Source organism: Mixophyes fleayi, chromosome 6, assembly GCF_038048845.1.
Source record: "Mixophyes fleayi isolate aMixFle1 chromosome 6, aMixFle1.hap1, whole genome shotgun sequence".
In the NCBI taxonomy this organism is placed as follows: Eukaryota; Metazoa; Chordata; class Amphibia; order Anura; family Limnodynastidae; genus Mixophyes; species Mixophyes fleayi.
Genome location: NC_134407.1, coordinates 219,987,264 through 220,013,617, shown reverse-complemented (window position 1 = coordinate 220,013,617; position 26,354 = coordinate 219,987,264). Strand labels below are relative to the sequence as shown.

Genomic DNA, 26,354 nt, shown 5'->3' with positions numbered 1-26,354 from the left:
TTAGGTCCTATATTTTATAATGTAGCCCCCTCTTATAGGTCCCTTTTTTATTATTATTATTTACTTACCTTCACTCAGGTGGTGTCCCGGTCCTGGATCTTCTCTGCTCCTCCTTGGCGCGCTCTCTGTCAACTGAATCATGCTGACGCGACCTTAAGGTCACGTCAGCGTCATTGAGCCAGTAGGAAGCTGCGGTGGGGGAGGAGCGCTCTCTCCTCTGCCGGCTCCCATTGCTTTTTTAGATTTTTACATCGCAAAGGGGGTGACAGAGCGCTGTCACCCCCTTTGCCACTGACACCCAGACGAGCCGCAGCAGATGGCTGCCAGAGCCGCGGGTTGCGGACTAGTGTGTATCTAAATAACATTGAGATGCCTAACCCAGGGAAAGAAAGATTTGCAGACTGTCACTAAAATGTTGGTTAAGGATCTCATACCCCACCGGGGCGCTCCACTAGTGATACTAGTGTGACCTGTGTATACTGATCAGTGGATTATTGGTGACCTGTGTATAGTGATCAGTGAGGCATTACCTCACTTCTTGGTTTCTCTCTAATCAGTGGGCAGCAAAAGTTACATCTCACCCTGATGATTATCTACCTGCTGACTGGAGAGGTGAGAGATTGTGTGATCTCCTTTATAGAAACTATTCTATCAGAAACTTACAACTTACCTCTCCTGCAGCTCCTGCCATCTTCAGTTGACCTTTTATTCTTAGGCCTCTGTTTTCCTCCAGCTCCCAACGCAACATCATCTTGCTGCTTGCACTAATCTGGCAGGTGATTAATCTGTGGGAGCCGGCCATAGACAGAGGACACACATTGGTGGCAGGAGCTGCACCCATCTCAGATATTCACTCCACTTTTCTTGGAAATGTTACATAAAGGAAAGACATTGTTTTTTAAAATGAGATTTTTTTGCACAATTAACCCCTAATAATAACAACTGTGATTTGGTGTTTCTTTTCATTTACTTTCTTATTGATGTATCCCTCAATACCCAAGAGTACATAGTAGTGAAGAAGACATCTGATAAGCGTGTGATACTCAGTACAAATCTCTGTGTGTCAGAAAGATTGAGCAGGACCCAGAATCCTGCCCAAGTCACAGTTCCTCCATCTCACTCACTGACTTATACAGGAGAAAAACAGTGGTCAGAAGATCCTGCAACTCCCCAACAAGATCATTCAGCTGCTGACTGGAGAGGTGACTGCTGGGAATGGGACATTATACAGTAACACCAGGGGATGTGTCTGGGTGATGACTGTATCATTGTGTGTGTCAGGGTCCTATAAGGTGTGAGGATGTCACCATGCAGGAGTGGGAGTATTTAGAAGGACACAAGGCTCTGTACAAGGACGTGACGATGGAGAATCACCAGACCCTCATGTCATGGGGTAAGAGTAGAGTATTTTTTATTGTAAAGGAAAAAGCAGTTTTGAGGGCTACCTAGATACACACAATAAATCGCATTAAAACAATGTATTCAATCACAATGTGTCTCCTACAGATGGATCCAGTAACAGAAACACCCCAGATGGATGTCTCCGTCCACTTTTTTCACAGGATTGTACAGAGGAAAATCATATTATCCCACAAGACTATCAGGTAGGTAGTATTTAGGGTCTCAATTACCAAATAGAAAGAGACTGCACCAGGTTATCCATAAACTCCCTTATTGACAACAATTCTTTATTAAATAATTTTTATGTAAGGTGTCCCTTTATTGACACCTTGCATAAAAATTATTTAATAAAGAATTGTTGTCAATAAGGGAGTTTATGGATAACCTTGTGCAGTCTCTTTCTATTTGGTAATTGGTCTTCAAATTGGTTTGGTCATTCGACCATTCTTTCTAGACTAGCACAGGTGTTTTCTCATTGTAGAATTGATTTGTACTATTCACAATAATAATTAAGGGCACAGTAATATGGCTAATTTTAGCCTCAGTGGAGAGCTCTCAAAAAGATAGGCAAAATGGCAAACAGAAGGGGGAATTGATTTCTTGATGGATACTACCTCAAGTCATCCCTTAACACCTAAGGGATGGACACAAGATCTATTTGAATTAAAGAGTATTATGTTTAAGCAAGTAAAAACTTTTTGGAATAAGACCATGTTCTGTAATTACATCAAGCAGAACATGATCCCGAGGGGGTTGAGACCAAAGCTATACCCTGCCTTTGATCTTGTAAATGAGGAATTAAGAAAAGAATGGGAGATTGCTTTAACAAAATGCTCAAATGAATTAATAAATATCTTGATTAAACATGATAGTATCTTGTTGGAAAAATATACACAAGAAATATCTGTCTTGGGGGACAAGTTGAAGAATTTTGAGGGACTTGTGTCATTCCAGAAATCTTATGAAAAATTAAAGAAGGATCTTGATAGTTTCGAAAATACTATAGTGGAGAAAAAAACGTACTAAATTCTCTAGAGACAAAGAGGATTATTTTCAAGATAAGGTCTTTAGATGGCACATGAGGAAACCGTTTAAAAGAACTCCTGTTTACAGTACCTCGGAGTTGGATTCGTCAGACAATGAAACATCTGAACAATATGATTCTAGTGATGTCAGGGACCCTACTCAGATAAGATTTTTTAGATTTAGGTGCCAGGAACAAAGACAGAGGGGCTCAAGAAAGTTCCACAAGATTCGCAGGGGGGCGGAGAAATTTAAGGGACAGAAAACGAAAAGAGATGGAAGAACAGAGGAGTCAATTCCCGATGAGGAGGAATTACAGACGACCCAGGTTCTAGAAGACTCTCTCAGGGTGATCAATCTATCAGATAGGACCATTACCCCTACCCAAACTGTCCTTTTGAGCAAAGGTCTTTCTTTCTCTCCTACACGGGTTTTCAATAGATTTGAATGGGAAAGAGATTTGGTTCTATTCTCTAGGAAACTGTTATTGAAAGATTTTTTTAAAAATAGACAAACGGATGACATAACTCCCATTCAAGGTGATGTTAGGATGCAAAATGAAAATGAAATTCAACTTAACACGGAAGAGGATGAGCAGGCTCTTATGATACTTGAGGAATTAAATACTGAAGGGGATTCAATCCCACGTGAAGGAATCACTAGAGAGGAGTTATGTAACATCAAACCCCGATCCACTTTCTTCCCTGATTTCTCTATCTGCCCGCAGGTTGGGATATATAAGGATTTAGTGTCCAAGGATTTGGACAAACTCCTTTTGAAAACCAAGCAGAATAAATCCCACCCCAGTAATCTTGGTAAAGAAGAAATTAGGGCATTGAGGGAGATGTCAGAATGGGAAGATGTTGTAATAAAACCCTCTGATAAAGGGGGGAACGTAGTTTTGTGGCCCAAACAACAATATATAAATGAGATCTACCGCCAGTTAAATAATGAAGAATGTTATAAGAGGATTATATTCAATCCTACGGCGAATTTTTTAATACATTATAACAAGATTATTGATGGGGCTCATCAGAATAATGTAATCTCAAAAACAGATTATGGTTTTTTAAAAGTTACCGATCCTCGTATTGCCACTATTTATATGTTGCCAAAAATCCATAAGAATGAACAATCACCCCCAGGTAGACCAATTGTGTCAGGAAACGGAAGCCTGACAGAGAAAGCCAGTAAATTTATTGACCATCATCTGCTTAAACATGTCACCAGTTTGGATTCGTATATTAGAGATACGAAAGATGTATTATCTAAATTAGATAACATTATAGTGAATTCAACTACCAAACTTGCGTCATATGACATTGAGTCACTTTATACTAACATACTACATAAAGATGGACTTCATGCAGTTGAGTACTTTCTAGGGATGGAAAAGAGTAGAGACTTTATGACATTTTTGATCTCCCTGTTAAGATTTGTTCTGACAAATAATTACTTCGTGTTCGAAGAGAAATTTTATTTACAGGTCAGGGGGACCGCTATGGGAGCTGCGTGTGCTCCCACCTTACGCCAATTTATATCTGGGCTGGTGGAAGAAAGAAGTGGTCTTCAATCAGCGGAATGATAAGTTCACTGACCATATATTATTATGGTTGCGATATATTGATGACGTGATCATCTTGTGGGATAGCGAGGATAGATTGTTCCATGAATATTCAGAATGTTTGAACAAGAACGATCTTAATCTAAGATTGACATCAGAGATACAGGATACATCAATTAACTTCTTAGATTTAACTATTTATAAGACCAATGACGGTAGATTGCATACCGATGTATATCGAAAAAAGACAGCCACAAATAGTGTATTACATGCCTCAAGTTCGCATTATCCATCAGTCATTAGGGGAATCCCAAAAGCTGAATTGTTGAGGACTAAAAGAAATTGTTCGGATGAACAAATTTATCAAAAAAGATCGGCTGAACTAATATCTAGACTCTAAAGAAGGGGTTATAGTCATAACATCATTCAAACAGCAGAGAGAAATGTTTTTAAACTAAAGAGAGATACTTTGGTATATCAAAGTCACAACAAGGGATTAATGGAAGGAAAGGATTCCAAGTTAAGATTAGTAGGAACCTTCTGCTCAGAGTGGAAAACTATTATGCAGATTCTACAAAAACATTGGCACGTTTTACAACTGGATAATGACCTTAAACAAATATTAGAGGATAGAATCTCCATTACGTGGAGACGATCTAGAAATCTGAGAGATCATCTAGTCCATAGCTTCTTAACTCCAAAAAAGAAGTGCTCTAACGTTCCCAAGGGTTTTTTTTAGATGCGGTTCATGTAAGGCATGTTCCAATATGTGTCAGGTTAAGGAATATAGTGACAAATTTGGAAAGGTTTGGAAGATTTCCAAATATTTAAATTGTAATTCTGTAAATGTCATTTATTGCCTCTCATGTCCGTGTAACCTGAAATACGTGGGAATGACAAGCAGACCTCTTAAAAAGCGGGTTTTGGAGCATATAGGTAACATTAAAAGGGCGGTGAATGATAGGACCAACCTAACACAAATAACCACGGTGGCTAAACATTTTTTAAAATGCCATCAGAGTGATCCTAGGGTCCTTACAGCCTTTGCTATGGAACAGGTCAATTTAGGTTTAAGGGGTGGCGATATCCAGAATGAATTATTACGTATGGAAACAAAACATATTTTCCTGATGGGAAGCATGATCCCACATGGCCTGAATGATCATAGCAATTACTCTGCTTTTTTGAAATAAAGAGCTTTGAACAATCCCTATCTTAACTGGTAATACAACATTATTATAGAGGACAATATCAGTAGACCAAGGCAAAGTATGACACAAGTCTGCCATTTATATTTATATTTATAATATTGGTCAAGAATAAGTTATTATACTTAATATCTTTTCACTTCAGTATATGGTTTTTATGTTCCTTCACGCCATCGGTCGGTATTGGACCGTCTTAGATTGATACAATATATTTTTCACTTTTATTTTATTCACTACAGGGATTTATATCTCTAAATTATTAAGCTAGATATATATATATATATTGTTCTCAAGTTAGCTCCTGAATTATTTTGGGGAGCATGGTATGTATATATTTTCTTTCACATTCATTCACTTGGTAGTTCACTCATTCTCAATTTGTATATAGAGGATTATTCCCAGTTCTGGGATTTAAAGTCATTTGCACTTAATTATTGATTTTTAACTCACACTTTGAGAGCACAACTATATGGTGACTTATCAAGTGTTAATGCAAAGGTATTGACATAGTACCATACTCTTACCTTTAGCTGCCTTCCTTATTACTGTTGTGACATGTGAGGCCATAGTAATTTTAGTTAAAACTCTCTCTATATTTAATAACAAGAAGGTATTATCTCTAAACTGCTGGTATGAAAGCCGTCATCCCAAATTTGCTGATGAGAAAGTTTATATCATTCTTTATTGTCTGTCGTGTTAGATTATTGTCATGGGAAAAACGGGTTACCATGGTGACTATGACGCTGAGGGCGTGTAAGTCACTTCCTGTTGAAGACAGGGGTGTAATAGTTATGTCCGGTTTAGGAACTCGTTGTTACAATGTTGCCAAGGAAATATGTCACGTAAGGGGAGGGCTCTCCCCTTTAAATAATCTATTCAGCCCTATACTCGGCTTGCCTAAGTGAAAGCTAACAGCGAAACGCGCGTCGGCGGACGCTGCACTCGCTGCTCAGACCTTACCAATAACTGCTGTATAGCCTATGAAAGCATATAGATATTAGGAACCATTAGTTGTGTGTTGGCTAGTATCAGAAATTTATGTAGGCGCTATAGTGTTGAAAAGGTTATTTAGATATTGTAGCTCAGCAGATGTGATTCAGAATGGTTCCCTAGCGTGACGGTCCCGTTGAATCAATATCCAATACCCACTTGTATCTATTATTATTAATCAGGAAGGACTTATAGTAGTCTAGTTTCACTATCATTTCAAGGGGTTTAGTGGTATATACGTGACCTATGCTGTATCACCTAGCATGGGAAGCACAAGCACATAGGAATACTTCATGAGCTCGGTGTATGTTTATCAACACTTATATTAAATAATTGCCTTCTCAACCACGCTTATTATTTTGCTCCCAACCAGGAGTCGAATTGATAAAGTTGCAAATTAAGACACAACCAGTTCCATATTAAGGTTATGGTATAGAATCAACATTTATTATACATGTCATGGGATAAGACATATAGAGTTCTGATCTACCAATAAAGAGCAGCAGGGTGGCTAGACAAAGTATTTGTCTTTTTAACTGTTATTTCTACTCCGTTTGTCATCCATTTACAATTTTAATATTTCGCTAATAGACCTAAGTTTATAAATATTAATAAAGATTTATTCAGGGGAAATCCTGATCAGATAAAATGATTTATATTCATATGCTCATATCCATTAATGAGTGCCCCATATGATCATTCTTTTCTTTTTCTTTTTTATGCTAAGTATTTAGGGTCTCGCCAAATACCAAAGTGACTTTTCACCATATGATCTGTAGGGCAGCTGTGTGTGTGTTTTATACACTGATATTCTTCTGGTTAATCTCAAATAATTTAATCAGACATTATTAAAGTAGTATTTTATTGCTTTGTGGGTGATTTAGGGTGATAACCAGGCTGATATTAAGGCAGAAGATATAGAGGGAGAAGAGGAGACGTATGTGAGGGGTGATCAACAGGAAATCCCTACAGATATCCGCACAGGTGAGTACTACATCAATCTCTTATTCTACATCCCCCTCTGTCTGTACAAACTAATGAGGAATAAGTATCTGCTCAGTGGGGAAGTCAGGAGCCATCAGTAACTATTAGACTTCTGTTACATTATTTGTATAGACTGACACCAGCACAATATGGCTAACTGCTAGTGAAGGACGTCTCACAGAGTGCTGTGCCAGTGTTTGACACTGACTGTCTTGGTGTTTCTGGTTGGCTGGGTACCCTGATGAATTTAAGTAAAGGTGTCTCTTTTAAAGGACATGATGCAGAGTCTTATCGTTGGCTACAGAATCCACCTGGTGATCTTTATGGATTATATGCAATAAATCATTAAACACATATAACATAATCTACAATATGGGATGCAAAGCAGGCTAAACTTTTATTTTCATGTAGCCACTAGCCACATTTCTTCCTAAATCTATGGATATGGAAGGCTTGGACTCTTCCTATTGATCATCTTTAACTCCCTGTAAAACCAGATGACCTCAACAAATGACTGAGCCAACAGCTTGCTTCAGGTCTAATAACCTAAATCATGTTATATGGAGGTTCTTCTTTTGCAACAAAAGAGGAGATCATGTGCTTGGTAAAATGGAGAAGTTCACTCAGTTTTGACAGTTCTGTCACCTTCAGCATTTCCCACCATACTATAATGCAATGAAGAGAAGTACCTAACACTGGGGGCTCCCATTTTAATTATTTCCCTGCAGAGTTGTGACCGTTATTCTGAAACTACCAATGGATCGCTCTTATTTACATCTGCTTAGAATTTCTTATCAATTTATTTATCATTAACAGTTTTTCTTATATAGTGCCTACATATTGCTCATACAAAGTGAGAACAAGTGATCAACTACTTACAGACACAGGGAGACAACCTTCCTGAGAGAGCCAACCATGATGTATGAGTAATCCATCTTTCCTATTGGAACAACTGGAAGTTTCCTTTCAATTCTCCTCTTCTCACTGTTATATTAGGATCAATCAGACAATTAATAACAAAGGGTTATTTGTCTACGATTGTTTCACATTCCCATTCCATTTTTTACTAAGAACACTGGGACATGGACATTACTGCCAAGTTCTATATGGTTATCTATGCAGAGGGGCTCAGAGTTCAAGGTGAGCCCTGGGTCCTCTTAGCCTGAAATGATGTAATCTTTCCAGAAATAGTTTAGAGAGAGCCATGGTTCAGACATGTCCTGTCGTTACAATTATACTTACTGAGGGCAAGTATCTATTGTGCTGTAGGAGATACTGTCGCATCTCAGTTCTCAGTGTGGATCTAAAATTCTTTTGCAACAATCATAAGATACTGGATATGCCTTTACCTTCCACACATTACTCACAGAAACAAGGGTTATTATCTCCAAGGCATTTAGTCTAATTTACATTGCTGAATTCAAGGGTCTTCCTAAATTATAGACAACCCAAACATCACAGGGATTACATTAGGCCCAGCCCACCATAAAGTTGCAGCTTTTGCAGATGACTTGTTCTCTATTCCTGTGCCAGACATCTATATCCACAACCTCATGAAGAATTGTAAAACTCATTAAAATCCAAATCTCAAGCTTTTACATCGCTCACCCAGTTACTCATGTTTCTTGTGTGTCCTCCTCTTTTTACTTCATTTGGTCCAGGCAGTCGGCGAAATACTTGGGCAAGGAGATATCCCGTGACCTCTCCCAACTTCATACTGTAAACCACGTACTCATACTGAGGCAGATCTTCTTACACAGTATCTGCCCACAATCGCTTGGTAGGTGGAATGTGATTACAATTAGAGCATTTCCACAACTTCCATGTCGCACAATGTCACACCTCACTTCTGCTGCCAAATATTACAGGATGGACATTAGCTCTTATATGTTCTGGTGTGAGATCACATTGACAAACACCAATTGTAAAAAGATAATACAAATGTTTATTATAAAAGATACATATAAAATGAATAAGTACTTTATTGCTGTGAAATGTATTGATCTGAGGAGTCCCGTTGCTTGATCACACTCAGTGAATTCAGGGCAATTTGTTGGACACAGCTTTCTCAACATTCCAACTGAAGCTAAAACTATCTGGGTGTTGGCTGTGTAATACAACTCTGCATCCACACCCCCTCTTCTCCCCCCTGAGACTAGTTAAATTAAGTTCTGTGCTGCACATATATAAATATCTTACAGGGATCATTGTATGTATCTTATCTATGAAATGAGAGGCTTTCATGGTCAGTTCTGTTAACCCTTTTGATGACGGTAGACATTCATCCGCTCATATAAAGATCTTTCTGGTGTTAACATTTTTCATTGTTCCAGCCTGGTTTTTTTTTTCTAACTTTTTATTTATAACAGCAGATGTGTATAAATCACAACAGTACATGTCATACATAGTATCCAAGTAACAGGATTACAAAAATGTAAAGACGTCAGATAAGAAAAATAAGAAACGTAGAAGAACAATAGAAAATATATAAATACATTTTTCATGTCCAAGTACATTCCAAGAGGGAGTTAGAAATCTGCAAAGTGAACCATGAGATATAGAATTTTTCCCTATTCCTAAGGTGCATCTTGTACCATTGTACATATCCAGCGGATAGAACAAACTGCCATGATTTTTTATATTTTGGGAGGTACGGGGGGAAGGAAGGGGAAGGGACAGAGGGGGAGAGGTGAACAGGGGGGACACAAAGGGAGTAGAAGAAATAAAGTTATATAGATTGAAAAAAAGGGAGGAGGAGGGGAAAGCAACTAAGACTTATGAAAGACCCGGCATAGAACTGTTGTTAAAGCTATACCAAGGATCCCAAACTTTGTGGAATGTGGGAACTTTGTCATGGAGACTAGTCACATATTCCATGGATGCCGTGTGCCAAGTTCTTTTCATAGCACCCTCTCTAGAAGGTTATGAGGCCTTCTTCCATTCACTAGCTATTTGTAACTTAGCTGCATTATAATGTGTCGGATCAGCTTATCTGATGTTTTAGTAATGCCCTTGATAGGTTGGTATAGGAGCACCGAGAGTGGATTCTTAGGCACATTAATTGAGGTAACCTGACGAACCAGTGACAAAACTTCATCCCAAAATTTAGCCACCAGGGGGCAATCCCACCAAATATGAAGGAAAGAGCCCACCGCCCCACAATCACGCCAACAAAGATCTGAAGTTTGGTGAAAGATAGAGTGGAGCCTCTCAGGAACCATATACCATCTGGTGTAGACCTTGTATGAGTTTTCACGGATAGCTGTATTAATAGATGACCTCGAAATTCTTTCACGAATGAGCGACCATCTCTCCTCGTCTAGGGTCACCCCAAGATCCCGTTCCCAAGCCAGTTCAAACGATTCCTTAGGAGGAGATGAGGAGGACACGAGGGAACTATACAGGATTGATATATAGCCTCGGCGACCCGGACTATAAATACACTGTCTCTCGAAGGATGTTGGCAACCGCAACCTAGATGAATGGGTCTGGGCTTGAATAAAGCTTTTAATTTGTACATAGTGAAAGTAAAGGTTGCTTGGAAGTGTATGTCTCTCGCTCAAGTCTGTGAAAGACCGCGGAGCATGCTCACCCATCAAATGAAAGAATCGGTCTAACCCTGCTTTCCTCCAAGGGTATGCAAAAGCATTGATACACCCCTGTGGGAAATGAGGGTGTCTCCACAGCTGGGTGAGAGGCGAGGGGTATGGAGCCAGTGTATATTTTTTGTTCAATTTGTCCCATACCTCCAGCGTAAAACGGATGGAGGGCGTAACAAGGGCTGAGGCTGGTCTGACACTCCTAGGGATCCAAGGTAAAAAGCGAACTCCTATATCTGGAGACAACAATTCTTCAATATCCACCCACTTCTTGAGTCCCAGTGGTGAGAGCCAAGAAATGAGATGAGTCAGTTGTGTAGCTTGGTAATATTTGTCAAACAAGGGGAGGCCCAGACCACCATTATATCTAGATTTAGCTAAACAAAGTTTACTACGTCTGGGTCTCTTACCCTGCCATACAAACCCACCGCATATAGATTGAATAGAGCTCAAGAAAGAATCAGGGACTTTGACCGGAAGGGTCTGGAATAGATATGAGTCTGGGTAAGACATTCATTTTAATGGCATTGATCCTTCCGAACCACGAGATGTAGAGAGAATCCCAGGTCCATAAGTCATGTTTTATTGTGGACAACAAAGGGGGGGTAATTAGCCTGGAACAAAGTTTCGTAGGAGCTTGTTATATAGACTCCCAGATATCGGATTGCTCGGGGACGCCACTGAAACTCAAAATTAAGCTCTAGGACTTTCTTTATGTGAGGTGGAAGATGTAGCGCAAGCGCTTCTGATTTGGAATTGTTCACTTTATATCCGGAAAAAACCCCGAAATTTTGCAGTTCCGCGAATAAATTAGGAAGAGAGGTTTGAGGTGATGATAATGTAAGAAGAACATCATCTGCAAACAGTGATATCTTAAATTGTCTACTCCTGACCTGGACTCCCTTCACATCCGGGTTCAGTCGGATCCGAGCAGCAAGTGGTTCAATACATAATGCATAAATAAGAGGGGAGAGAGAGCACCCTTGTCTCGTCCCATTCTTAATGCCAAACACGGAAGAGCTCAAACCATTTGTCGACACCGAGGAGGATGGGCTATGATATAAGGCTTGAATACCTTGAAGAAAATTACCAAAGAAACCAAAGGATTGGAGGGTTTGAAACATAAATGGCCAGGAGAGCCTATCAAAGGCTTTCTCTGCGTCTAACGCCAGAACCACAGAAGGAAGTTTGGTTTGGTTTATATAGGAAATCAAGTCTATGGTTCTCCTAGTATTGTCCAGAGCTTGTCTGTTTGGGACAAATCCAACTTGATCCGAGTCTATAAGGTGCGACAGATGGTTGTTCAACCTATCTGCCAGAATTTTGGCAAATAGCTTAATATCCGTGTTTAGCAACGAAATGGGACGATAATTAGCGCAAACTGTGGGATCCTTATTGGGCTTGGGTATTACTATAATATTGGAACGTGTGGTGTCTCTATGAAATTGCTCCCCCCGTAGGATTGAATTGAAAAAAGAAAGTAGATGCGAAGACAGAATGTGCTTAAAAGTTTTATAGTAAGAGGTGGTGAATCCATCAGGACCAGGAGCCTTGGAGGTCTTTTGTGATTTAAGAGCTGCCTTAAGCTCCTCCTCACTGATGTCCTCGTTCAGTTTAGAAGCTATGTTCTTGTCTAACTTTGGAAGGTTACACGTCCTTAGGAATTGTTGGATGATAGACGGTGAGGGGGGTACCGGGGTGCCCTCTTTATTCAGATTATATAAAGATTTGTAGTAACTATAAAAAGAGTCGTTGATAACTTTCGGGTCATAACTCAATATGCCCTTCTTATCTCTTACTGCCATTATTGTCTGAGCTGCTCGTTTTGCTTTCAGTTTATTTGCTAGCATAGTGTCAGATTTGTTACTTTTCTCATAAAATTTTTGGTTGAGCCAAGGAAGGGCTCTTTCGGTCTTTTCCGCTAACAAAGATTGAATTTCTCCTCTAATGGAGAGGATTTGCTTATAAACTAGTTTTGAGTGATTTTGTTTGTGAGTTTCCTCGAGCTGTTGCAACTGGGCCGTAAGAGAGTTTAGTTTCAAGGTTTGTTGTTTTTTACGAAAAGAGGCAAACTTAATAATGGCCCCTCTAATGACTGCTTTATGCGCCTCCCAAGTCGTGGAAAAGGAAGTGTCAGGCGTTAGATTAAGATCAAAGTATTCTTGGTCTATCTGCTCTTTGAATATGGGCAGTTTGAGCAAAGATTCGTTTAATCTCCATGATGAGCTACTTTTAGCTTTATCCAGCAGATCAAACGAAGCCGTGACTATTGAGTGATCCGACCAAGGGTTGGGGAGTATGTCAGTGCGAGTGAGAAGTTGTATAACTTTACTGCAGCCCATAATCATGTCAATTCTGGAGTAAGAATTGTGTGGGTGTGAGTAAAAGGTATAGTCACGAGAGGAGGGGTTATGGGCTCTCCAGGAGTCGAACAGACCAGCCCCAGCCATGTGTTTGAGCAGCGCTTTTGTTTGGGTAGTAGGTGGGGGGACATGCCGCGTTCCTGACCTGTCCAGGTCCTCCGACAGTATGGTATTAAAGTCCCCGCCTAATAGGAGAAGACCGCTCTGTATTTTACTTAGCTCAAGGAAAAACTTGTTAAAGAAACTAGACTGCCCTGTATTAGGGGCATACAAATTTGCCACAGTAATAGTTTGATGTCCCACCTGACCCACCAATATAATGAAGCGGCCCTCATGGTCTAGACTAGACGCTGTAAGCTGAAAGGGTACGGAGTTCCTAATCATGACAGCAACTCCACACCGCTTGACTGGTAGGGAAGCATATTCCACAATGGGAAATCTACGGGAGGACAAGGAGGGATGGTCGCCCTGTTTAAAATGGGTCTCCTGTAATAATACAAAATCAACTTTCAAATCTTTTACAGTTCTATGTAGTAGTGATCTCTTTTGTGGTGTATTAAGCCCCTTAACATTAATGGAAGCAAAGGTCAGCGACATGATGCTCTACAAGAGTATTAAGGGGCGTACTAAGTTGAGCAAAAAGAGCGAGGGGGAGCAAATAGAACTCGGCTAGCAAAGAGAAAGGAGAAGGGAAAGTATAGGAGGGGAGTATTGGTGAGGGGATAAGGGTAGCTAGTGATCGACCGCCCCACCCAACGAAGTGTGGGGTGAGAGGTGACCACTGAGGTTGAGCCCACGGAAAAGTGGGAATTCGAACCGTCTCAAATAGAACGGGTCGAATGGGCTCAGGAGTTGGGTTTCAAGTAACTAAATTTAAGGTATTGTGAACAGGGAGATTATGAGGACTAACCTGTCCACACGCTCCTATGACCCAATGTATATGGGGTGTAAGGACGGGCAAACAAACCTAGCCCAACCCACCCAGAAACACATATTACAAACAGAAGTATAAATCCTTCCAGAGAGTTACAATAAAACAATAACGTACATGCCGGAACATTTTAAGCAATATTAAAGACTTAAATTCTAAAACAAAATTAAACTTCGAATTCCGGGAGACCATAAATCATTACCCGATCTCCAGCACCAGGAGGCGCCCATGCCCCACGAGCAACCCAACCAAGTCCGAAGGTATCGACTGTAAACAGAAACATGATGTCGACCGGGCCCCATCACTCACAATATGTGAAACAGCAGGGGAGCCCAGGAGACATGGCCGTTCCCCATCTGCAGAAAGTTGTCCTAAAGAACAATCCGAGAAACAAAGTATAAGCAGAACATGAACACATTTAAACGAGCAATAGCAAAAATAACACGTGAATAAAATGATCAACATATTATGTATGTCATTTTTATAGAACAAACTAACTAGTATAATTTGTAATTCAAACTTTACTAATCAACTACACATAGTTCCTTTCAGTTGAAGGTGTCGGGACCAATGGTACTTGCCGAGGATGACAGATTTCGATCCATGGAACCGTCACACTTGCCGGGGAGCCGTAGAAGCCCAGTCTCCATTCCAGGAGGCTGGCGTTTAGAGTAATCACTTAGTAGCAAAGGGAATGAAAAACTTCTATCGCTGACTGGAGATCGGATCAGGAACTGGACGGGCCAAGTCAAGTTTACGTAACAAGTCTTTGCCTTCGATCGGATCCCTTATGGTGATTTGGCGACCACCTGCTTCTACAATTAAGCGGAAGGGAAAACCCTATTTGTATTTATATCCATGCTCTCGTAAAGTTCTTGTAACGTTCTTTAATTCCCTGCGCTTCAAGATTGTAGAAGGAGCCAGGTCCTGGAAGATTTGAATCTTGGAATCTTCGAATAGAATATAAGGAGAATTCCTGCTTGCTGTAGTTATGCTTTCTTTAGTTTTAAAGGACAGGAATTTAAGGACCACGTCCCTGGGCGGTTCAGTGTCTTTAGGTTTAGGGCGCAAAGCCCTATGTGCACGTTCAATGCATATTGTTTGATCCGAGAGCTCGGGGACTAATTTTTGAAATAGTCGAACCAGATATGGTTCTAACTGCTGATGGTCCACCGCCTCCGGAATGTTACGTAACCGAAGATTGTTCCGGCGTTCTCTATTTTCAAGATCTTCTGATTTCTCTTTGTAGAACAGCAACTCCCTATTTAGATAGTCAATATCTTGTGTTGTTTCCTGCAGCACTTTAGAGTTTGAATCCACTTTATGTTCAATAGAGGCAGTGCATTTGGTCAACTGCGCAATTTCGCCGCGGAGATCCGCAGACAGCTTTTGGAATTCAGTTGTGAAGGTGTTCTGGAGTGATACCATCATAGCCTGAATAGTGGCTAAAGCATCCGCAGAGTCAGTCGGGGTTCCCACTGAGGCTTGAGGAGATGGAGGGGGAGAGGTGGTATGCACGGGAGAATCCTGTCTTGACATGTGTTGGAGGATTCCCGTCTGTGTCCCCTTTTTGCCTCTGGAGCTGTTCTTATGCATGATTAGTAGTAGGACACCAAGCAGGATTTATAGGCAAGAATAAGAGTGTCTCCGGGTGGGCCGGGCCAGATAGTGTTGATTAAACGAGCATGACGGGAGAACAAATGCTTACTCCGAAGTGGAAACTAGAAGATGTAGTTTAAGGCTTGAGTCATTGAAAAGCCACTTGGTTGTGTTAAACTCGTTCCAGCTGAACTATCACTGATTGGCCCCTATATTGCGATGTAGGCACGGTAACAGAGAAACCGTGTTATACAGCGGGCATAAGACAACGATTTCAATTGCAATTTTTGAGTTAGCAGTAGAGGGTGATAAATCTTCATTCCTCTCGTCCGTGAGCAGTAGAATATGTATAACGTCCCGAGATGGCGTCAGAGGCCAACAAACTGTGTTGAAGAAAGTCCAGATGGCCAAATTTATGACCTACACAAGTTGGCCACTAGATGGCAGTAGGGCACCGGATAAGACTTGTGGAGAATATAGTGTATAATATAGCCACAAGATGGCAGCACCAACTCTTTGAAATTTTTTCCTTTACAGATGTAGTAGCACAAAAACGCCACAAGGTGGCAGCAAAGACTGACTTTCAGTGTGTAAACTCAATCGGTCACTCAATCCTTACACCGGGATCCAGGGAAAGCGAGGGGATCCACCGCTGGGCAGCCGCTCATCAGCGCAGACATCCCCACAGCTCATGCAGGTAGTTAGTATAGGCAGACACTGCCCGTTCTCGTGTCTCCCCCCGCGCTGCCTCACCTCTATATTTCCTGATGCTGCGTCCCCTGGGTTGATTTTATCACAGCCTGCAGCTTCCACAGCATCCAGCATGTGCTTGGGTACAGCAGCTTGTCGCTTCCAGGCGGATCAGAGCGATCTGCGGTGCACACTGAGCGGGTCCCTGCGTCCCCAAAACACCTGGCCAGGCTCCACGTTTGGGCTTAAGAGACCCCAGCTACTCAGCCCAGAACTTAATGACTTTTATGGCGCTGTTTAATAAATGTTACTTTGGGGAAAAACGCTAATATAAGAAGATATTTAAGGTGGATGAACGGAGCTCAGATAGAACACGTCCGCTCTATATGGCAGTCAGGCCACGCCCCCGTTCCAGCCTGTTTTTACTGTTTTATAATAACTTTAAGATTGGAACAAATAAGAGATGCCTCCTTAATTACTTAAATATGAGTTATAGGTTGCTTAGGTTAATGTACACACAGTATCTGACAATCACACCTAAACAATGTATTCAGTCACTGTGTGTCTTCTACAGATGGATCCAGTAACAGAAATACCCTAAAGAGATGTCCCCGTCCTCTTTATTCACAGGATTGTACAGAGGAAAATCACAGTATCCCACAGGAGTGTCAGGTAGATGGAATTTATGGTCTCGCAATATTACCAAAATTACTTTTCACTATATGATCTGTAGAACAGCTGTGTATGTCTAATACACTGATATTATTCTGTTTAATCTCAATTAAGGAAATAAGACATTATTAAAGTGTTATTTTTTTTGTTTGTTATTTAGGTTGAAGATCTGACTGATATTAAGGATGAAAATATAGAGGGAGAAGAAGAGATGTATGTGAGGGGTGATCAGCAGTGTAAGGAGGAGGAAATCCCTACAGATATCAGCACTGGTGAGTAATAAACACTTATTACAGAAAAGAGTGACACATTCTCCTTGTTCAGACACTACCACAATCACTTGTTTTACACCCATAAAGATTATCTGCCCAGTGGGAGAGACAGGATTTGTTGGAGTTTTCCGTGGTGCAGTGTAGGTTGGTGTGGTGATGTGGTGTTTCTGTTGCTGTGTGGATGTACTAATATTGGAATTTGGCTCATCTTGATGTTACACTCGTTAGTTCGGTGGGTTGGTGTTCTTGGTGTGTTCCTTGAGTAGGGACCGATGTTTGTTCAGTTCATAGAACAATTGCTTTGTTTATCTTCAGGTGTTTCTATAGTCCTGGAAGGAGAGAATGGGAGGGGGAAGGAGGCTCACCTTAATGGTCTTAGGTGGTTTGCAAAGTACCCAGTTGGTCTGTCCTTCAGCCCCTATTAGACTCCTGTTCTCCTCACATCATATCAGTGTGTGCTACCAGCCAAGAGATCTGACCAGTCTCTTCCTCACACTCTTGTGATTCTCATACATCAGTACAAGGGATGTCACCATAGTAATTCAATCACTGATCAATGTGATGAGATGTATGGTATTACCCATGATCCTCCCTGTGCAGTAGTACATGTGACATTATCCATTATCTTCCTTGTGTAATTATTCCTGAATGTTTTATTCTCAGTATGTGTAACACTGCAATACTAAAACAGGTTATTTCCCGCATACATCCCATCACAACACCATTCACACAAACTCTACCATCTTGTACTCACAGAACTATAATCGCCCATCATTGTACCATAGCTCCCTCATATCTCTGTGGTTGGTGCTTTGTACTGTTGCTCTTCATCTTCTGACCTGTCTCTGTATCCTGCTCTGCCCTTATGCTTTCTTTCTCTTTCTGCTTTTGGCCATCTATGCTCTTCTCTTCACCTACTCAGTCCTAATTCTCTCCTCCGTTCTGAACCTTCATCATTCTGTGTTCTTATTTCCCTCTGTGCTGTATTGCTCTGTCAAGCTGCTCTCCTTCCCTCTCAGTGCTTGTCTACACAGAGGCTTTAAACTAAATTAATAGCATCACCTTTGTCACGTGTTCTATGCTGCCTGATGTTGATCAGAGGTTTATTTATAGAGGCTGCTTCACTGTTTTGTTTTGCTACCTACATGTCCACTTGGGGAACTTTGAGCAGTCCAGACCAATGGATAGGATGTGGTGTTTATTTAGCCCATGTCTACCCTACTACCAAGGCTCCAACATTTGTGTGTGGGCAGTGTCTGTATGAGCATTGTGGTTGGACAATGTCACTGGCTAATGAGGCTCCCTGTCCTATGATACGGGATGTTCCATGTGTGTGCTTGGGAAATATTACACACCAAACTCTGCGTGTTTGCATTGTCATATATGACTGTGCAATCTGTATGTCCTTGTGGCTGGGTCTATGCAATGTACTTGGTAATGTGTTATATTTTAAGCCAATGTTTTATCTGTATAATTGCTGTGTGTTGTGACAAGATGGGTCTGACAGCCATCATCTCCCCATCTGTCATTTTAAACACTTAGGATGATAAGATGATTGTGTTTAGTTGAACATTGGGTTGTTTTAATGTATTACCCTCATTTGTTACACAATCAACTGTGGCTAATACCCCATCAAGATGGAATTAAGGTTACCCATACTATTCTTAAATAAAGCCAGGTGGTTACATGTAATCGTCTGGACATCATATCTGATTACAACATGGTGGATGTACTGTGTCCTGACCAAGGCACCACTCCCCTCTTACAAACAAGAAGCCAGCAGCCTCTGGAGCCCCTCTGACATCACAAATGCCTAGAAGGGGTTAAGTCAGGGAGGCTCTCTTACACACTACAATATCTAGTACTACTAACAAAGCAATAGTTTTAGCACTTTTACCAACGACTGGGGTAAAAAAATCCCGATCAGCATGTCGATTCATGTGTACACACTATACATGGTTTACACAATTTACCTTCAGATCTGTGCTTTTCATCTGTCATAACCATCTGCTGAAAAGTTTCGGACAAGGGGGAGACCATCGTGCTGAAATCACAGCAAAGCAGATAATACACTATTGTTGGAGTAGGATTTACAGGCACACTGATCAGTGATTCACAGCTCTCAGACACTGGTTTCATGTGTCACACGTAAAGCCATCGAAAAGATCCATTTGGGCCATCCTAAAGGACGCCCCTGGGGGTTAGAACAGAATGGTGCCTCCTTTGCTCGTGCCAACGCCTGCTCTTTCTGTGGCAGCTGTATCTTTAGCTCCGTAACAGAGAGCACCTCCGGCACCGACTGTCATGTGTCTCCTCCAGGCCCTTTGCTAACAGTTCCTTCTGCTGGTTATTCTCCATGACACAAGGGTCTGCGCTGTTCAGCTCAATCCATCTCCGGTTGGTGACTGTCAGCTCGGAGAGGGGAGGGAGGAGACAGAGGGCCACATGGGGGGTAAGTAAGGTACGGGAGCCAGCAATTACAGTGGTTTATTCTGTTACATCCCCAAATTTAAATTTGAAACAATACTGAAAAAAACAAGACACCAGTTGAATATGTAAAATGAAATCTTCACTCTCATCTTCCATTTACATTTGAAGCTATGATCTAAAATTATCTGCTCTGTATAGTTCATACATACAGTGCACTATATTTATATACTTATGTTGGTAACCAGACAGCACTCCACGAATATATGAGGGACCTGTAGATCTGTACAGTAGTCACTAGGTGCTGACAATAGTGTCTGAATTATCTGTGTATGCTAGACAGTCGTGAGTAATACACACTGCAGAATTGGAACAACATTGTTCCATTGTTGAACTAAATGCTATTGGTGTTTGAGTCGCGGCTCCTGCCAGTGTGATGGGGATTTAGGCCTGGGAGTATTGTGGCTATTGGATTACAAGCTTTTCTTGGACTTGCAGATTCGTTTGCTCTGCCTGGTTTATTCTATTACTCATGGACATCATGTCCATAGAACTTGGACTGGTAAAGAAAACCCATTTTCTTTATAAACCCTGTGGGATTAGTGAACACTGGGATGTCACTGTGGGAAGGTTGAAGTTTGATGAGCACTGGATATTCTTTAAAGTAATTAGATTTTATATATATATATATATATATATATATAAATTATGCTATTGTTTGCAGTTCTCTGTAAGGTACAGTTGTATTAACACCTTTTCTTTGCCTGTCTGATCCTGAACTCCTGGATACCAGGATTTTCTTCTGGGTTCCTACATGAACATCCTGGTATCATCACATTTGTACATTTAGAATTGTAATGAATTGTTCTTGTTTGCAAGTAGAAAATAAATAATTGATCATCTTGAACTCACTAAATGTATGAAATTTTGCTACTCAATGTCTATTTCAAAACATCTATGTTTTTTCCAGCAGATGGACGCAAAATCCAGAATACCTCGGAGGGATATTTTGTTTTATCTCCAGGTTATAAAATAGAGGAAAACAACATTATACAAGATTTTCCAGGAGGAAAACCCATTACGCCAAATATACATCAATTTCGTCACAGTGCACATATATCTTCTGATCCCTCTAATCAGGAGGCATGTTTGCCTAATAACTCAGATATTACTACACCTAGTACAGCTAATAGAGGCCATACAATATTTCCATATTCTGAATGTGGGAAATGTTTTACACATAAATCAGGTGTCACTAGACGCAAGGGAATTCACACAGGTGAGAAACCATTTCCATGTTCTGAATGTGGGAAATGTTTTACATGGAAAACGCACCTTATTAAACATCAAAGAATTCACAGTCGTGAGAAACCATTTCCATGTTCTGAGTGTGGGAAATGCTTTACAGATAAAACAAAACTTGCTAGTCACTACAGAACTCACACAGGTGAGAAACCATTTCCATGTTCTGAATGTGGGAAATGCTTTCCAGATAAAACAAAACTTGCTAGTCACTACAGAAATCACACAGCTGAGAAACCATTTCCATGTTCTGAGTGTGGGAAATGCTTTCTATATAAAACAAAACTTGCTAGTCACTACAGAACTCACACAGGTGAGAAACCATTTCCATGTTCTGAATGTGAAAAACGGTTTACATGTAAATCCAGTCTTGCTAACCATCAGAGCATCCACACAGGTGAGAAAAAATTCCTATGTTCTGAGTGTGGGAAATGGTTTATGACTAAATTCCGTCTTGTTTCACATAAGAGAACTCACACAGGTGAGAAACCATTTCCATGTTCTGAGTGTAAAAACCGGTTTCCATGTAAATCTAGTCTTGCTAACCATCAGAGAATCCACACAGGTGAGAAAACATTCCTATGTTCTGAGTGTGGGAAATGGTTTATGACTAAACCCAGTCTTGTTTCACATAAGAGAACTCACACAGGTGAGAAACCATTTCCATGTTCTGAGTGTGGAAAATGTTTTATAAATAAATGCAGTCTTGTTACACATCAGTTAATCCACACAGGTGAGAAACCATTTCCATGTTCTGAGTGTGGAAAATGTTTTACACAGAAATCACATCTTCTTAAACATCAGAGAATACACACAGGTGAGAAAACATTCCCATGTTCTGAATGTGAAAAACGGTTTACATGTAAATCCAATCTTGTTAGACATCAGAGAATCCACACAGGTGAGAAACCATTTCCATGTTCTGAGTGTGGGAGATGTTTTACATGTAAATCAAATCTTGTTAATCATCAGACAATCCACACAGATGAGAAAACATTCCCATGTTCTGAGTGTAAAAAAGAGTTTACATGTAAATCCTTTCTTGTTAAACATCAAAGAATTCACAGTACTGAGAAACCATTTTCATGTTCTGAGTGTGGGAAATGTTTTACACAGAAATCGAATCTTGTTAGACATCAGAGAATCCACACAGGTGAGAAACCATTTCCATGTTCTGAGTGTGGAAAATGTTTTACACAGAAATCAGATCTTGTTAATCATCAGAGAATCCACACAGATGAGAAAACATTCCCATGTTCTGAGTGTAAAAAACGGTTTCCATGTAAATCCTTACTTGTTAAACATCAAAGAATTCACAGTACTGAGAAACCATTTTCATGTTCTGAGTGTGGGAAATGTTTTATACAGAAATCGAATCTTGTTAATCATCAGAGAATCCACACAGATGAGAAAACATTCCCATGTTCTGAGTGTAAAAAACGGTTTCCATGTAAATCCTTACTTGTTAAACATCAAAGAATTCACAGTACTGAGAAACCATTTTCATGTTCTGCATGTGGGAAATGTTTTAAGCAGAAATCGAATCTTGTTAGACATCAGAGAATCCACACAGGTTAGAAACCATTTTCATGTTATGAGAGTGGAAATAGTTTTACACACAGACTTTCTCTCCTGAAACATTACATAATATAGCTATGGAACAAGGGTTGCAATAATGCTGTAAACATTGTAAAAGAAGTGCCTTTATAATTTTAAATGATGCAAATGGGCATGTTCCTATATTTTTTCCCTTTTACCCCCTCTATTCCCTTGCATCACTCTTGCCTTTCCCTCTTCCATCGACGCTCCCCCAGATCAGCCCCTTCTCCACTGCTCTTCCAGCTGTTTCTCCCCTTCACTCCAACCCCTGCCTGCTGATGGGACCCTTCCTAGTTCTGTTTCTATTCTCCTCGCCCCTCACCCACTCATACACACCCTTGCAGTGCAGCAACCCCTGACAACCATATCCATATCTCTTGTCTTCCCTCTCTTCCTCTAACCTGTGGTCTGTGGAATGCCAGGTCAGTCTTTAACAAATTGGCCTGTATCCATAATATCTTTATCTCTAGATCCGTCAAGCTCCTTGCCATCACTGAAACTTGACTAAGCCCTGAGGACAATATGTCTCTTGCTGTGTTCTCTTTTGGAGGCTTGTCCTCCCACACACCCAGACCTGGGGACAGGCAAGGTGGTGGCGTTGCATACTTCTCTTCCCCTTCTGCTCTTTCCGGGTACTTTCCCCTGAACCTTCTCCTCATCATCTTCAGGAACTTTAATATTCTTATAGACAATCCCTCAGACCCTGCTGGTTCCAAGCTTCTCTCCCTCTCCCCCTCCCTTGGTCTCTCTCAATGGACCTCCTCTCCCTAAGCATTAGCCACTCGCTTGATCTTGTCTTTTCACACCTTGGTATTGTCCTTGACCTCATAAATTCAACTTTCCCTCTTTCTGACCACCATCTCCTCTATTTTAACATCTTTCCATCCCTCTCACCTCGCCCATCCCCTAAGGCTACTCTCACAGGCGTAACCTTGACACAATTGATCCTACAACGTTTTCCTCCTCCCTTGTCTCACTCCTCTCCTCATCGCCACTCTTCCTTGCCCCGATGTGTCTGTCTCTTTCTATAATCACACCCTTACCACTGCACTTGACTTTGTCTCCCTGGTTGTCGCCATCAAGCTTTAATCCTTCTTTAAGGCTCTCATTTCCTCCCAATCCTTGAACTGCAGTTCACTCCCTCTTCTTCCCTCCTTGCTCTCTGCTATTGACTTTGCTACTCACTTCACCTCCAAAGTCAATATGTCTAGACTGCTCCTCCCAGCAGTCACTTCTTGCCCCACCTAGTGCCCCTGCCATGCTCCTTCGTGGGCATTATTCCTTTCCCTTCCTCCCCATTGTCACTCCCACTTCCTAGCCCACCCTCCTTCTGATCCTTTGCTCCGGTATCTGTAGATGAAGTCTGCACCCTTCTCTCCTCCTCAACCGCCTCCACCTCCCACAGGACCCCATCCCTCCCAACTTCTCCGCTCCCTCTCTCTTGAGACCTGCTCCCACATTGCCCACATCCTCAACCTATCTCTCTCCTCTGGAATCTTCCTCTCCTTTAAACATGCTCTCATCTCCCCTATACTCACAAAAAAAACATCTCTTGTCCCTGCCTCTCTAATTACTGCCCTATCTCCCTCCTTTTTGCCATCAAACTTCTCGAACGGGTTGTCTACAACTGTTTCACCTCCTTTTTCTCTTCTCACTCACTCCTTGACCCATTCCACTCCAGTTTTCTCTCACTCCACTCCACTGAAACTGCCCTCACTAGGGTTACTATTGACCTTTTCTTCTCTATATCTAAAGGAAACTTCTCCCCTCTTATCCTTCTTGACCTCTCTGCTGCCTTCAATACCATTGACCATTTCCTCCTTTTGCATACTTAGATCTATAGGTATCTGTAACACTGTCTTCTGGTTTTCTTCTTACCACACCAACCGATCGTTTTTAGTTTCTACACGACTCCATATCCCCCCATTTTCCTTCACCTGTCATAGTTTCCCAGGGTTCTGCTCTTGACCCCCTGCTCTTTTCCCACTACACCTCCTCCCTTGGTGTCTTAATCGACTCCTTTAGCCTCCAATTCTACCTCTATGCTGATGATACCCAATCTATCTTTCATCTCTTGACCTAACCGCTTCCCTTATGTGTCATGTCTCCTGCTATCTCTCGGCCATCTCATCTTTGATGCCCCAGCGTTTTCTTAAACTCAATATTTCCAAAACTGAAGTAATCATCTTCCCCGTCCCCCTTCCAGGGCTTTTCTGTTAGGAATACTACCCTCCTTTCTGTCCTTCAAGTCCGATGCCTTGGGGTCATCCTCTACTCCTTCATACCTCACATTCTGTCCCTCTCAAAATCCTGCTACTTCCACCTGCGGAATATATCCAAGATATGGCCCTTTCTCGCCACGGAAGCCACCAAAACTCTTATTCACTCTCTTGTAATCTCTCGCCTTGACTACTGTAATCTCCTCTCTGGCCTATCTGACTCTCATCTTGCCCTTCTTAAGTCTATCCTCAATGCTGCTGCCCACCTTATTTTTCTCTCCCGACACTGTCTGCTGTCCCCCTCCACCAATCGCTACATTGGCTACATAATTAAATTGAAACTCCTCGGCCTCACCGTCAAAGCTCTCAATCTATCCTCCCACTCATTCCTACATACAGTCCTTGCCACGCCCTCTGCTCCTCCAATGACTACTGCCACATTACTTTACTGATTACCTCTTCCCACTCCCTCCTTCAGGATTTTGCTGGACTGCTCCCCAACTGTGGAACGATCTTCCACACCACCATCAGGTTAGCCTCTACTCTCAAAGGCCTCAAGTGTGCTCTTTAGACTCATTTCTTTATTCAAGCCTATCATCCTTTCTCCTAACTTTCATCCCCACTCCCCCAGTTGATACCACCCTATTTGTGTATCCCCCCCTTTTCCTTTAGGATGTAAGCTATCACAAGTAGGGACCTCTTTCCTTGTGACCTCCTTCTAATATTCCATCACGCTCAGAACCTCTTAGCCCGCTGCTTCCCTAGCCCTGGCCTACTTCACACTGGTCACTACCATCATTCTCACTCACTCTCCAGTAAATAATTTGATCTGCGCTACCTGTATATTCATTCCTCCTGTATCATGTAATGTGTTATTGATCACTGCTTTCTGGATATGTCATGTACGGTGCTGCAGACCTTTTAAGGCGCCTTATAAATAGAAGATAATAAATTTACTTAATCTGTACTGATAATATCTGGATATTCTATTTCTTTAAGCATTAGTCATTTATTACAATAGAGACTGATATGGATAATCAATTGACACAAAATGGAAGTTGAATAAAGAGTTGGTTATAAAATTAAGTTAAGAAGCTACGTGCTTAAACAAATATGGCAAATTAAGCTGTTTTATTCTTCTATAGACATATTGTTCAGGGTATGTCTACAAAATATTGCTGAAATAACCTATCTAAAGGAAATGTGCCCTCCATAAATAGAGAAATAGGGAAGTTGTGGTATAGTGAGACATTGAAGTTAGCGCATGATAAGATGTGGCAAGATTAACTTGGATTAATGCCTATATCTGGGGGGCGAGGGGAAGATGTTGATAGTTCCTGATATGTGGAGAGATATTATTGGGCAAAAGTCTTATATGATGCTTTTTATCTACGTATTAGTTTGTGGTTTTAAGAAATAAAAGGCTTGCAAAGGTATTGTGAAATCACTATTATTATATTTGAATTGAATGGTCTGTATTGCGCATAGATAAATAAAGAACATATTCTGAA

The 26,354-nt window shown here is 41.1% G+C and overlaps 3 protein-coding genes across 3 annotated transcripts in view; all 3 read left to right on the top strand.

Moving 5' to 3' along the window:
• The window catches only part of LOC142159849 (uncharacterized), a 408,399-nt gene that overhangs the window by 190,634 nt on the left and 191,411 nt on the right, over nt 1–26,354 (top strand). The window lies entirely within an intron of this gene.
• The window catches only part of LOC142159818 (uncharacterized), a 199,278-nt gene that overhangs the window by 73,543 nt on the left and 99,381 nt on the right, over nt 1–26,354 (top strand). The gene's annotated exons all lie outside the window — the stretch shown is intronic.
• Nucleotides 1,363–26,354, top strand: LOC142095495 (uncharacterized). The gene is made up of 6 exons (XM_075178440.1): nt 1,363–1,393; nt 1,507–1,604; nt 7,071–7,170; nt 16,927–17,024; nt 17,185–17,296; nt 20,697–26,354. The coding sequence occupies exons 1-6, from the start codon at nt 1,363–1,365 to the stop codon at nt 22,601–22,603; spliced, it is 2,346 nt and encodes a 781-aa protein (XP_075034541.1). The 3' UTR covers nt 22,604–26,354.